Here is a 14,424-nt window from a genome sequence, read left to right as displayed (position 1 = left end):
TTGCAAACCTAAACTCAGCTCCCTAGTGGAGTAAGCGATTTTGCGTGACTTTAGTTTACATCACCAGTCATTCGGCTAAATTTGCTCAACTTACCGTGTTAATCAGACCCTGAAATTCAGATCTGCTGCAGCGACCAAACAGTTGAAGTACCGAGGAAGATATTGCATCTGCCTGCAGTCCCCGCCAGTGAAAAAGGGATAATGCCAACTTATAAAATTTAAAATATTTACGTTTGATGAACACACCTGTCACATCGACAGCTGCTCAAATAAATTGTGCATTGTCAACTCACTTTTATAACATTTATTGTACACAACAACCACATACAAATAACTACCCAAATAAATTGCATGGGTTTTATTTAAAATATATTGTTATATAAAAACTGATATATTTTAAGTAAAGAGGAAGTATTTTGATACTCTTTTTGTATAAAACCAATAAAATAAACTAGATTACAAATATTTAAAATATATAAAACCTACTTTGTGGGTGTAGCACTTTTTACAGTGTAGGGGTGGGTGATGTATACAGTATTCCCGTTTTGGTGGTATTCTAGAATTAAGCAGAACTGTGAATATTGCAATATTTTTTTATTTGACCAAAGACTTTGTCTATTTTTCGCATATTAACATGTTTTATTGTTATATTGATGCATATAAATATTCTTCCTTGTGTTCGTTTGGTGATTTTTTTTTTTTTTTTTTTAGTTTTGAAGGTTGAGGCCCCATATTTCTTTGAGAGACTTAAGTGCTCTGTTGTGAAATCTTTAGGCTATATTTGAATGTGATATTTTCCATCATTGATCATCTCTGAATCTGAAGGCCGTTCGTCATTTTGACAATTACACTGATGTAACTGTAATTTCCACCCCATCCAGTTGGTGGCAAGCATGCATATAAGTTAGCTATGAACTTGTTTCGTCTTTGATCTCAGTTTATGACGTCTTTGTGCATCCTGTGGCTTTAGTCAATGCTACATACAATTGCAAAAATGTCAGCTGTGAAAAGTTTCTTCAAACGGCCCAGTAGTTGCCATGTTGAAAAAAGAGGGACTGGTTTAAAAGAGGGTCAACGTTTATCACCAGCACAGCTGAGCATCCAGTTTGAGTCCATGAAGACCAAGAGGAAGGTTTGAGTTCAGGCAGCATACAGAAAGTTGATTGAGTTTAGTTCAGTTAAATTAATTTTTTTACATGCTTTGTTGATATTTTAATAGTAATTTTATTTTGTAATATTGTGCTGTTCATATTTGCCTGTTCAGGCACAAAGGTTGCGTTTTAGCGGCCTCCGCTGTCACTGTGTAAACATTCATCTGCTTTGTCATGTGGTGTTGAACATTTTAAAGTCACTTTTCATCTGTTCTCTTCATAAGTATTATTTATGCCTATGCTGGTCCTGTAAGTTCATGATTAAAAATGAAAATGTGAATAAAAACAAAAGCTAATGTCTTATCATTAAAGTATGATAATTAAAATGATGGGTAATAATATATTTTTAGACGGGTAGATAATAGAAAAATAAATAAATACATTTTTATGACTGTCCATCAAAATGACGAACAATGAGAAACACAGCCACTGTTGTTATATGTACACATTTTGTTTTCAAGAGACACATATGTGAGAAAAATTTTGGATAAAAAGAATTAATGTTGATCAAGTTTCTGATGCTATCACTCATTATGTAAAAATACTATTGTTTTTTTTATTATTATTTATGTTTTCCTTTTTTCTTTTTCTACTATTATAATTTGCAATTAGTGAAATGTAATAAATTAGAAGAACATGGCAAAATAACAGGCATTTCACTTAAATTCATTAGTAGTGTCAGACCTTTGTATTTGTTTGTGATATATTACAATTTGATCGTTGCAAATGAGACAAATGCAGTGTGCACCATTAGAGCTCGAGTCTGTTTAAGAGTTCTCAGACATACTGTAATAATTTATCCAGCCTGGCATCTACAGTACAGGGGTGAAGGAGCAAGAGCACAAACCATTCACCTCAGCTCAGGGTTAGAGCTATAAATAAAAGACAAGGAGAGAAAGAGCAGAAGGTATTATCACTCCCTCTCTCTCTCTTTCTCTCTGTCTCATCTAAATTGTACCAGGGCAGATTGTTCATTTTGTAGCAGTTTGTTTATATGATGTTTGCATTTAAGGCAGAGACATGTTCTTATGTTCAAGCTTGAGTTGGACAGCTGTCATCTAATTGGTCAGTCAGGAAAAGTGGGGCATTCTGGTCAGGTGTTCTTATAGTGATCACATCGTTCTGTTCTATTTGATGGGGTTTTCTCCTGTTTTATAACCCATTTGTAATTAGGGCTGTGGAAAAATATTTATTTTTCGATTAATCGTTTTTAAAAATGGGGTTGATTCGATATCGATCCTCAAAAGCCACAAATCAATCTTTTTTTTACCATATTTATTTCCACAAACATTGAAAACAATCTCTGATTGACGTTAATCTTTTTACTAGTCTTCTCCACTAGATATCATCCCCTTTTTTTTGTGGTGGGGCCAATGAAAATCTCAAATCGAATTGAGAATCACATCAAATTGAGATCTTGCGAATCGGAATCGAATTGGGACATCTGTATCGATACCCAGCCCTATATGTATTTTTTCTTAATAGTGTCAGACTTTAATCACATGCTTTTATTAGGAGCATCAGCATGCTGTAAAATTATAAGAAATTTCAGTGATAAAGGAACCTAACTTGGTTTGCACTTTGAGTTTACAGCCCTCATTTATGCCCCTGTGCTAAAATGAGGATAGCAGATTCTGTTTATAGCTTTTCCAGTGTTTGTAGTGTTGTTGTTTCAGTTTGTGTGTGGGGTGTGTGCCTTCGGCGCTCATGGCCATAGTCAGCTTTGCAGCACTGTTTAGCCCTGTGATAGCCTTTACTCAGACCAACACACATATACAGATTTAGTTCAAGCAAAGAGAACTGGTTTGTTAAATATGCTTAATTCCTGCAGCTCATAGAGGTCAGAGTAAAATCACCTTCTGCCATAAAAATACCTGCTGATACAAACTCATTCTCTCTGCTTAGACTTTGTCCTGACTGCTTTCTCTTTGTCTTTCTCACAGAGTACAACAATGGAGGAAACTGTAATATGGGAACAGCACACAGTGACTCTTCACAGGGTGAGTGTCGAACTGTCTCTCACTTGGTTGGTGCTGCAATTTTCTTCCCCTCTACTTCACCACTCCTCTTTCTCTCTATCTATCGCCAGGCTTCAGTATCCTATTGGTTAAGCAATACTAGCAATTATTTTTATTTTATATTTTATTTATTTTTCAGTATCAGTAAAATTAAGTATTTAATTGTCCATAGTTGTAGATCAACTATGCCATCATCCAATGCTTTAAAAACACAGTTAAATGTAATCTTTAGCAAATCTTAAAATTATTTTTCAATTAATTTATATAAAATGATTGATTTTAGTTTATTTATTATTTTATTATATTAAATATGTTTAGTCAAAGTAGTTTATAATGTGAATTCTAGCCATTTATCTTGAATCTAATTATTAGCTTGGAATTTTAAAATCAGTGCAGCCCTTTCTACTTTTTGTCTTTCTTTCCTCTCTCTCTCCCCTCTCTTCTCTTTTGGGATGGCTAGTTACAGGATGTGTGGTCATTGAGTACACAATAGCCGATCCCCCAGATGGCAGGAAGTAGTGTGTGAGAGGACAACATTTCTGCTCTGCTCCACTTCCTGTTCCTTTTCCTCATCCTGCATGTTCCTAGGCTCAAACACATCTGAACCAGAGTCTGAGAAAGAGTGAGAGATTGTGCATCAGTCATTTGGGCACAGTATTTTTTAAGCCCCCCCATCTGCAAGAGTCAGAATACTGTGGACACAAATCTTGGATCAGTTTCATAACATGATGTCTGTATTACACTTCAGTTCAGTCAGTCCCTCTGTGACCCTTTTTTTGATGTGCTGACATCTTAGACAAGATAACAGGTGTATGAGCACTAAGCCTTTTACTGGGGGCTTTATTATAGATGGAATCTCTTTAGCTGGCTAACAGTATTACATGGCTGCCTCTGTTACAATACACAAAATAAACAAGACTATTCTTCTCCCATATGTGCTCCTCCCCTGCTCTGGCTCTTAATATGATTTATAGCTGTTTGTTTAGAGGACACTCACAAGCCAGATGGTTTGGATGGCAGTGAAAGGTAGAACAGACCAGTACGCGTGTGTGAAGACACCTAGTGACATCAGGAAAAGGCTCTGAAGAGAGCTCTGGCCATCTGTCTGGAGTCTGTCATTCTCTACCTTTTCACTCTCATCTGCCTTTCTTTTTGATTGCTTGAGTGCAAGATTGAGAGCTCAGAGCTTCAGACACCTGGGAGATTGAAAAGCTGCCAGACAGTACACACACACACGCACACTGAGAGTTACCTACATTTCATCATTCTATCCAATGTAATTACATTTTTTAAAGATATGCTGTGAGTTCCAGGAAATCACTCTGTGTGTGTGTATGTGCATGTCCTTTGCAGGCACCAGGTTTTGGGTTTGGAATCGCCATATCAGGGGGCCGTGACAACCCTCATTTCCAGAGCGGAGAGACCTCTATAGTGATCTCAGATGTGCTCAAAGGAGGACCAGCAGAGACCCTTTTACAGTAAGATGTGTTTATATATATATATATATATGTGTGTGTGTGTGTATAATGTCTGTGCGTATATGTAATTCTAATTTATTTATATATTTGTTACATTTTATTTATATGTATTTTTCTTTTCTTCACAAAAATATTTATTTTTGTCTACAGGGAGAATGATAGAGTGGTGATGGTAAACGCTGTCTCCATGGACAATGTGGAGCATGCCTATGCTGTTCAGCAGCTGAGGAAAAGTGGAAAGAATGCCAAAATTGTAAGTTGACACATCATACTTGTACATTGCATCAGTACTGTACAACCTTGAGTCTTATCTGGACTTCAGATGTGAGTAGTGGGCTGTGATGGAAGATGGAAGAACTTGAGGCAGGCAGGATGTGTAGGTGATCCGTCTTGACTGAGCTTTATATTAATCAATGAGGAATGCTGGGAGTCAAACTGCTGTACTGCAGAGTATTTGTCTTCATGTACGTACAGGAGCTGTTGGTCAGTCTGTATACACTTTGTAATGAGGCACAACCTTTAGGACTACATTTAAAAAAAAGTTCAGTCCTTTAGTGTTTCTGGAATACGAATAATATGTATAGTTATACAATAGTGTTACTTTTGGGTATTTTTGGATCAGATTCAAGTATTCCAGAGAGCTGTGTAATAATGGTTTATAACTTTTACTCTGGCTAATGTTAAAATAACCTCTTAATTGTTATAACCTCTTTTAATGTTAAAAATAACAAAATCATCTTATTAAAATGTTTATATATTCTCTGTTCAGACTATCCGCAGAAAGCGGAAGGTGCAGATTCCAGTAAGTCGAGGGGGAGACAGAGAGACTATGTCAGAGCGAGAGGAAGAGGATGACACTGAGGAGGATGATTACGAAGGTCCAGCAGCACATGCAGGGGGAGCGAGTGGAGGCACGAGCAGAAGAAACGAGCGCAGCAGCAGCACCGGAAGGCGGGACCATAGTAATTCCCGTGAGAGGAGTATTTCCCCACGCTCAGACAGACGATCAGTTGCGTCCAACGTCCCGCCACGACCTTCCAATGTCACACTCGTCAAGTCCCGCAAGAATGAAGGTGGGCGGAGCTACAGACTTTTAAAAGTTAGAGGACACACCTCTTAATTACTATTGATGGCTTCACCGGAGGATTTACACACTAGAATGTGTAAACAGGTGTAATACAGTCTGTTGTACATTAGCTAATAGCTGTGATTAGTCTACTGGCACAAATACCCACAGGGTGCTTTCAACTAGAACAATGCTGTAGTTAGTTACTCAGTAGTCAGATTATGTCTGTTATTGTTCATTCATGTGTGTATTTTCTGTTGTGTGCAGAATATGGTCTGCGTCTGGCCAGCCACATATTTGTAAAGGACATTTCTCCTGAGAGCCTCGCAGCCCGTGACGGCAACATACAAGAGGGAGACGTCGTCCTAAAGGTATGAGAAACAATGTCTGGGAAGGATCATAGAAAGATGGTTATAGGAAAAGAAGGGAACCTGATAGCCATGTAGTCGCTGGTACCAATACTTCAGCTACCAAAAAGCTTCACCAATGCTTTATTTTCCTGCTTTGTGTTTCTGTTCCTATTAGGAGGTTTGTCTGTGTAAATTGCTGTTGACAGATGAAAAATTGTGAACATTTGGCTTGAAAACCACTCCAAGTTCATCTGTCACACTCTCAGCTTTCTTCTTATATACGGATTGCCTGCTGTGAACATGTGGAAGAATTGAAAGACAAAGCGCCTCAAAAGCCTTCTCATTGGCTAAATGTAGGATCTGACAGTGGTTTGTGTCCACTGATTATTGTCTGTTTACTGAGACTAGGGCAGATCAGTGTGATATCTCAGCATGTTTATTTCAGTCACATCTTTCAGCTTAAAGCACCTTTAGGGACAGTAACTTTAAGCACACTCAAAATTAAATGTTTGTTAAACCTCTCTCAGCCTCTTTCTTAATGTTTGCATAATTATATTTTGAAATGCTACATTAAGAATATTAAAAAGTATCAGCTGGCTGACTTATTACCAAGTTATTAGTTGTTTAATGGGGGGAATTGCTTGACATTTCCATGTTAATTTATGAACTGTCATCAGCTAAATGAGTCTAGTGCTTAATACTGAGTGGAGCAGAGCATATCCCACAGAGCACTGGAGTGAAACTGAAGGGCATAGAGTGCACTACCAGAGGTGCTGTTTTCTCGCAAGGCTCTGTAAATGTAAAATCACGGACGGCACATTTATTTTACCGCCTATACACTACCGTTCAAAAGTTTGGGGTAAGTTTCTTGTGTGTGTGTGGAAAGGAATCCATACTTTTATTCAGAAAGAATGCATTAACTTGATTGAAAGTGACAGTGAATACATTTAGAATGTTACAAAAGATTTCTATTTCAAATAAAATGTTTTTACTGTATTTTTGATCAAATAAATGCAGACTTGGTGAGCATAAGAGATTTCTCAAATACAATTAAATATCTTGCCAACCCTAAACTTTTGAATGTTAGAGTACGTGATGTGTTCATTTTAGTCAAAGGCAGTTGTGCCCTAATGGTTAGAGAGTTGGACTTGTAACCCGAAGATCGTGGGTTCGAGTCTCAGCACTCTCTTCCACTCTCATTTCCCACAACTGAGGTGCCCTTGGGCAAGGTACCTAACCTCCAATCGTTCCCCGGGCACCGCAGCAAAAATGGCTGCCCACTGCTCCGGGTGTGTGTGCACTTGGATGGGTGAAATGCAGGGCACAAATTCCATTTTTGGCCAAACATCACGTCGCTTTATTTACCTATTGCTATCTGCAGGGCTAAGCTAAGCACTAAGTGTGTGTGTGTGTGTATGTGTGTTTGTTTTTATTATTTATAATTTTAAAAATGCTTAATTTATACAACAGGCTTTCTCAACAGTGATTGGTGCTTCATCTGTGATGTAATATGACCACGTCACTTTTAAAGCAGCACTTTACCAGTGTTAATTTTGACAGCACATTTTTATTTAGTTTTAGTCATAGTCTTTTGACTAAAATGCCTTTTTAGTTTTAGTAATATTTTAGTCATCTGAATTGTTATAGTTTTAGTCAACTAAATATAATGAGATATTAGTTGACTAAATATACAGTAGATTTAATCGACAAAATTCGAATGGGTTTAGTTAAATTTTAGTCAAGTCACCTTCATTTATATAGTGCTTTTAACAATATAGATTGTTTCAAAGCAGCTTTACAGTGATAATAGGAAATTAAAGTAACAGAGATTGTTCGGCTTTACAGCAGCTCTAGAATAAAGTTATTGTCCAGCTAAAGTTAGTTTTTAATACATCAATTAAGCATTTCAACTTGCATGCAACATTCTTCATTCTTTCAAGCAGACATATTTTATTTGTATAAATTAAATATAGATTAATCCTTAATAAAGCTATTAAAGTTATTCAGTCAAGAACATTGAGTGATTTTCTCTTTTTCTTTTGTTGTTTGATTAAACTTTATAATGGACAGCAGCGGGTTTATTAGACTGTTTTCGCTTTAAGGCCAAATGCACGGATCCAATAAACTGATACACATCCGATACACGTTTACATTCACTTGCGCTGTGAGATGCGGCTTTCTGTGTGCGTGCAGAAAACCAGACTGAATTGAGCTCTCTTTCGCATCATCACACTTTTTCAGATTTATCCATATGTCTGCCCTTCTCTTTCTCCCACACGTTAACATTTTGTAACATTTTGAGACTTTAGATCAGCACATTCCAATTCAAACTTCCTAAATCGTCCCTAACATTTTCCTCTTGTTTTTATTCATTGACAAAAATGTCAATAGATTTTCATTATAGTTTTTGTCATTCAAAATTGGTTTTTATTTAGTTTTATTTAGTCAATGAAAAAATGTTGTTGATGAAAATTATGACAAATTATTCGTCAACGAATTTAAAACTGTACTTTACAAAATACCAGACGTATGCATCCATAGTGTGTTTGAAAATGATGTTCTCTCCTCTCAATATAGATCAATGGCACAGTGACTGAGAACCTGTCTTTGATAGACGCAAAGAAACTTATAGAGCGATCGAAAGGCAAGCTGAAGATGGTGGTGCAGAGAGATGAGAGGGCGACACTCCTCAACATTCCAGATTTGGACAATAGCATTCCCTCCGCTAATTCAGACAGAGATGGTGAGATTATCTATGCTAAACATGTAGATCTAAAATTGCTAAGTTTAAACTTAAGGTCAAATGCAACTTTATATTTTGTATTGTGTTATTGTGTCCATTTTATTTCATTTTTTCTTGTAGGATTTTTGCCATTTTCTAAAAGAAAGTCAACTTTGGCTAACTTGATGCTTAAAAATCATGATTTGTTTTAACAGACATTTCAGAAATTCATTCACTGGCATCAGATCATTCCCATGAGCGCACCCGTCGCAGTAGATCCCGTTCCCCTGACAAACGCTCGGAGCCCTCTGACATCTCCGGCCACTCTCCGCAGCAGATGAGCAACGGCAGGTAAGAGGCATCTGAAATGCTTACATTAACCAAATAAAAAAAAACCTGAAGTATCAAATATCCTGCAAAGTTCTATAAAGGACTATTTTTCACTCAAGACCCTTAATTCAAACCCTTTTTTATCCTCATCCCGGCTCCCTAATTTAGGGAAATCAATATATACCGTTTGGTCCTCCGGTATAGCTAGAGCAGTGACATCATTCTGGTTAATGTCAGTCTCAGGTTTCAGGGTGTCCTCACCCCTGAGCTTGTGTCCAGTGTCGTTAATAATATATGAATCAGAATAATCAGTGAAGCAGATAGGTCTGATTTGTACACTTGTAGATTCGCTTTAACAAATACACCTTCTGTCATTTATTTGTATTTGTGTGAAATATTTATTATTTCGTTTCATTTTGGCTGCACTCACAAGAGAGGGTAAGTGTTGGTCATAGTGCAGTGAGCTGGCTGACTGTAACCCAGTTTGACACTACTGTAGAGCTGAGCTCATGCACTTTAGACGTGTGCACTGAGAAGTGTTGACACCGTGGTCTGACGGTTTTGTTTGTGTGTGTTTGTATAAGAGAGACAATGAATGACAAGAATCAGTGTGTTTGTATATGGATAACTGTTCTGTGATGCTACAGACCAGTAAAAGCCACAAAAGTTTAAATACATGGCAGATATGAAGCTTGTTTCATAACATATTATGGTATGTGGTAATATTATAAAGTATCATGATATATACAATGTAATAATGCACCGACATTTCAAGAACCAAAAATATTTGTCCGAAACTGCAGAAAAAAAGAGAAGTTTTAAGGGCCATAATTATTGATTAAAACAGCTAGGGCTTCTCTGATATAAAGTGTTTTGAGTGTGCCAGCATCTATTGTGGGCACACAATGTGGATAAGCTACAACAAGTACACATGTAGTCTGGACTCCACTAATATAATGTATTTGCAAAAAATAGTCCTTTTCAGAAATGTACTATAACTACAATTTCTGTCTAAATACTAGTTACTTACTACAGTTATTGTAAAAAAAAAAAAAAAAAAAAACTTGAAACTTTCAATTTATTGTTTTTATTTTGTGCAACAATCCACTTTTTGTAACATCTACTTAATAATTTATCAGCCTCAATAATGTCTTAAATTAGTTTTATTTATTACAAATTAGATGTGTGTGATTGTTTAATTACACTGTAAAAAAATGGCATGATCAATAAGTCATATATAAATAAGTCATCATATGTTTTTACATTGCTTCAACTCATCAAAATGTACGCCATTTTAAACTTAATTTTTTTAAGTTATACAAGATTCAACTCATTTTTTTAAGTCAGTTTAAAGTCATTTAAGTTGAAATGTCTTACATAGCCAAGTTGATTGTATTAAAAAAATAATTAATGTACTAATTTGATTAGATAAATAAAAAATCTGATTAATTTTTAATTTTATACTTCATCATTATATCAATAACAGTAGTAATGGCATTATGTTATGGTATTATGGCGGACACTGTGGTAAATTTTTGTAAGTGGTGGAAGGGGGCCAGAGGAAATCTTGAGAGAGGACAAGTGGAGTATGTAAAACAGGTGGAAGTCAGAAAGAAAGGGCACGAGATGGTGTTTACAGGAACTGCGAGTATGTAAAGACACAGGGATGAAAAGGATGACAATGCCACAAGCTACCATTCCTTTCCCAGGGGACATACCATCCTTCCTGCCATTAAAGCAGCTGCTCTCTACATCCCACATCCCCACACTGCTGCAGGCTGTGTTTTAATGAAATTTCACACCTCGCGTCCCCACACATCCTCCACCTGTCTGTCTAGAGCTGCGTCTCACTTAATATCTGAACTCAGGTTACACCTCATTATCGGCTCTCTCACCTCAACAAGACACTGATGCCTTTTATGTTTCAGAATTTCCACAGCAGTAGCAATTTGTGTGTGTGTGTAATGTATGTAGTCTGCCTTAACTTTTCACTCGTAGACAGTTGCAAGTAGTAGAATCATCAATCTCCTCTGAATGATAGTGAATATGAAAGTACTAGAGCTAAAGTCTATTCGGTTTTCATGTCAATAACATTTTCTAGCACATTTCACATTGTTCCAAAGCAGCTTAGCAAAGAATAGTAAGGTGCCTAAAGAAACCCATTGAGTAAGCCAAAGGCAACAATGGCAAGAAAAACTCCCTAAGATGGGTAAAAAGCCTTGGGTGGAACCAAGACTTTTTGGGCCGGCACAGATTTATACTAAACATTCACTTCCTTGTTTTTTTTTTAAGGAAGGAATTTATACTTTTGTTCAGCAAGGATGCAAAGACATTTATAAAATTACAAAAGAGCAATTTAAATGCTGTTCTATTGAACTTTCTATTCACTAAAGAATCCTGGAAAAAAAGTGTCACATTTTCACAAATACATTTAGCAGCACAATTGTTTTCAACATGGATAATAATAAAAGATGTTTGTTTATTCAGCGTATTAGAATAGTCTTCAGTGTCACATGATCCTTCAGAAATCGGAGGAATGGCAGCTGAAAATATAGCTTTGCCACCAAATGATTAAAATAGAAGTTATAAATTTTAATAATATTTCACAGTTATAAATCTTACCAACCCCAAACTTTTTACTAGTAGTGTACGTAATATATAAACTGACTGCTGTCTCTCTTGACTATCTGGATGATTAACAGTGGTAATGCTCTTGGGTTTTACTAAAAAACTGATGGTCTAAAAAGCTATTTACTGGGCTTGGACTGCTAGATTCAGAGGCATTTTGGGGGATGATGAACATGTTTGTCAGTGAGCCAGGTTAATATCTCAGAGCCATGCTTCACTCACTCGCCACTGAATAACTGCTCTGTCTCTACGGCTGACGGGCTCTTTTCTCACCAGAATGCTCCCGCTGTAAGTGCTGTGCTCTGTAGTCTGTAAACAGTGGATAATATTTGTAGATGGAGTCTGAGTGCATGAATATTAGTTTTTTTGTGCATTTTGTCATTGTTTTATATCGTGTGGGTCTTGTGTTCTATATAGATGATTTAGGTTTTATAATGCACTTTAATGCATTTGATGTGGTGCATTAATATGTGCTTGCAATGAAATCAGCATGCATTTTGTCACATTGAGCTGGTAGTGCAGAGGCAACTAGCTCTATGTGTATGAGTGTGTGTTTGTGGAAACTGCCAGTGGGTGTCAAGGCTGTTATGCAGAAATGGGCCTGAATTAATTTTCCTGCATGTGTGTTCATTAACCTTGGCACACAAGAGACGACACAATTCCCTCTGAAATTTGCATCACCAGATGGGTTTTTCCTTACAGTACAAGTCACAGAGATACTCTCTCTCCCCTCTGTCTGTGCCATCAGCTTTTTAATCTCTCTCCTCTACACATAGTTTCTCAAGAGCACTCAAGTGTGTTGTTTCGGTGTTGTCTTAGTTTAGGGTAGGCAAGTTTATTTATATAGTGCATTTCATACACAATGGTAATTCAAAGTGCTTTGTATAAACATAATAAAGGAAATAAGAAATAATCAGACATGTAGAATTACGTGATTTAAAACTGCATGGGGAAAGAAAGGTGAACCTACAATGTGTCAGTTAAATGGATTAAATTAATTAAAATTAATAAAATTAAAATTAATTAAAATAATTAATTAAAATTAATAAAAAGGATGTAAAAATAAAAAGACAAATTAAATATTAATAAATAAAATAATTAATATGTATATATATTTGTATATTATATATTTTTACGTGTAAAATAATGTACCATATTATTGCCTAATTTCAGAACAAGATGCTATTTTTTGTATTAATTATTATGTATTTTTTATTAATCTCAAATCTTGAAGCTGGATCCAGCTGTGAGTGGTGTAATAATCAACGTGTTTGTAATGAACTGTCTGTATTTCTTGCTGACTCAAACCTAGTGATGCAGTAGGTCTTTTAGGTTCATAGCCTATTGTGTATGACGTATTTGTAAAGTAACTTTACCTGCATTCATTCATAATTAAGAAACAAAGCACAAGCAGTGCCATAGTGTCATATGTTCTACTTGTAATAGGGATATCAATTTATTGGCTTTTTTTGCTGTGTAATAGTCACAACAAGAACAAGATGAGTGTTAATTTACACAATTTTATATACAAAATATATATGATAATTTATTTTCATAGTGTAAAGGGGTTTGTTTATATAGGGGTTCAATTTCTATTCTGAAATGTGCAGGGAGACAAATGCCCTTATTGGAATGGAAAGACATGTCAGTGAGATTGTAATAGGTCACATGAGAAATAAATGCAGAATGAAGTGAGCAGAGATTTAGCCTGTGTGTGTGATAGATGTGTTAGTGCAGAGAAAACCAACAGAGCAAAAGGAGAGCCTGGGATTTATGTAGGCTTTTTTGTGTGTCAGCACATATTTGTGCATGTCCAGGGCCTCAGAGATTTAAAGCCAGGTTCGCACTGTCACTGTATGTTTTTGGCCACGATTTGGCCGTCTGAGACAGATTTTGAGAATCCTAAAGGCCAAAATCTGAAGTCTATGAACACTAGTTTGGCATGTTCTCAGACGGCCGTTGCGATAAATTTTTTATCTCTGCTGAAATTCTGTCAGTTTCAGAAAATGTGATGCACAGTCCTTTAGTGTGACTTCTCCTACTGCAACTATCAAATCAAAAACCAGTAGGAGTGCAGAACCTGATGATGCAATTAGTGAGACAACAACAAACCACCACTTGCTCCACACATCGTCTTTGTTTTTTCTTTTCAAAGCAAGCCCTGATCAAATTTTTTTGTTTGCCACAAATTCAATCCAACATTTAAATTTTAAATGCAGCTCACAGTCACTGAATGTGTCACGGATTGATGATTTAAAACTCTGCACAAGTTTTTTTTGAATGCGTCTGTTTTTAACGTGGCTTGACTGCTATACAGTCTGATATTTAATGACAACTGAGATCATACAGTGTGACATGGCTTACAGCGGGGATCATGTTCGTACAGTCTGACAAGCAACAGTCGTAAAGGACTATTATAAATTGTACATGTTACAATAAGACAAAGTACACTGCCAAGCTAACAAGGGTTCTCTTTTTCATTTTCTTTTCTATATTCTTGGTAGAAATCTTTGCTTTTACTGATTCAGCCAATGCTAATTGCTAAAACAATGCTAATTGCATTCATCAAAGACTAAATTAATATTTTGGGAGTGGTCTGTTTCCTGTCCGAGTCATTGTACCAACCAGAGTCATGTGACTAAAGTTCTAGAGGGCCGTCCAGATCCTGAACTCATCAAATG

General features: G+C 36.3%; 1 protein-coding gene across 10 annotated transcripts in view; it reads left to right on the top strand.

Annotated features, from left to right (window-relative positions):
• Positions 1-3,078: 3,078 nt before the first annotated feature.
• Positions 3,079-14,424, top strand: part of tjp1a (tight junction protein 1a) — a 54,934-nt gene continuing 43,588 nt past the window's right edge. For all 10 annotated transcript variants that reach the window (XM_056244924.1, XM_056244931.1, XM_056244929.1 and 7 more), the window contains exons 1-7: positions 3,079-3,151; positions 4,523-4,647; positions 4,798-4,900; positions 5,417-5,720; positions 5,981-6,084; positions 8,641-8,806; positions 9,001-9,136. In XM_056244924.1, the coding sequence (XP_056100899.1) occupies positions 3,104-3,151; positions 4,523-4,647; positions 4,798-4,900; positions 5,417-5,720; positions 5,981-6,084; positions 8,641-8,806; positions 9,001-9,136 (986 nt within the window). In that variant the 5' untranslated portion in view covers positions 3,079-3,103. The remainder of the gene's footprint in view (positions 3,152-4,522; positions 4,648-4,797; positions 4,901-5,416; positions 5,721-5,980; positions 6,085-8,640; positions 8,807-9,000; positions 9,137-14,424) is intronic.

The sequence above is a fragment of the Rhinichthys klamathensis genome, unplaced genomic scaffold (assembly GCF_029890125.1).
Source record: "Rhinichthys klamathensis goyatoka isolate OS25496 unplaced genomic scaffold, OSU_Roscu_1.1 h1tg001162l_1, whole genome shotgun sequence".
NCBI classification, from domain to species: domain Eukaryota; kingdom Metazoa; phylum Chordata; class Actinopteri; order Cypriniformes; family Leuciscidae; genus Rhinichthys; species Rhinichthys klamathensis.
Note: the sequence above shows the minus strand (reverse complement) of the source record. Positions and strands in the feature narration are given on the sequence as shown.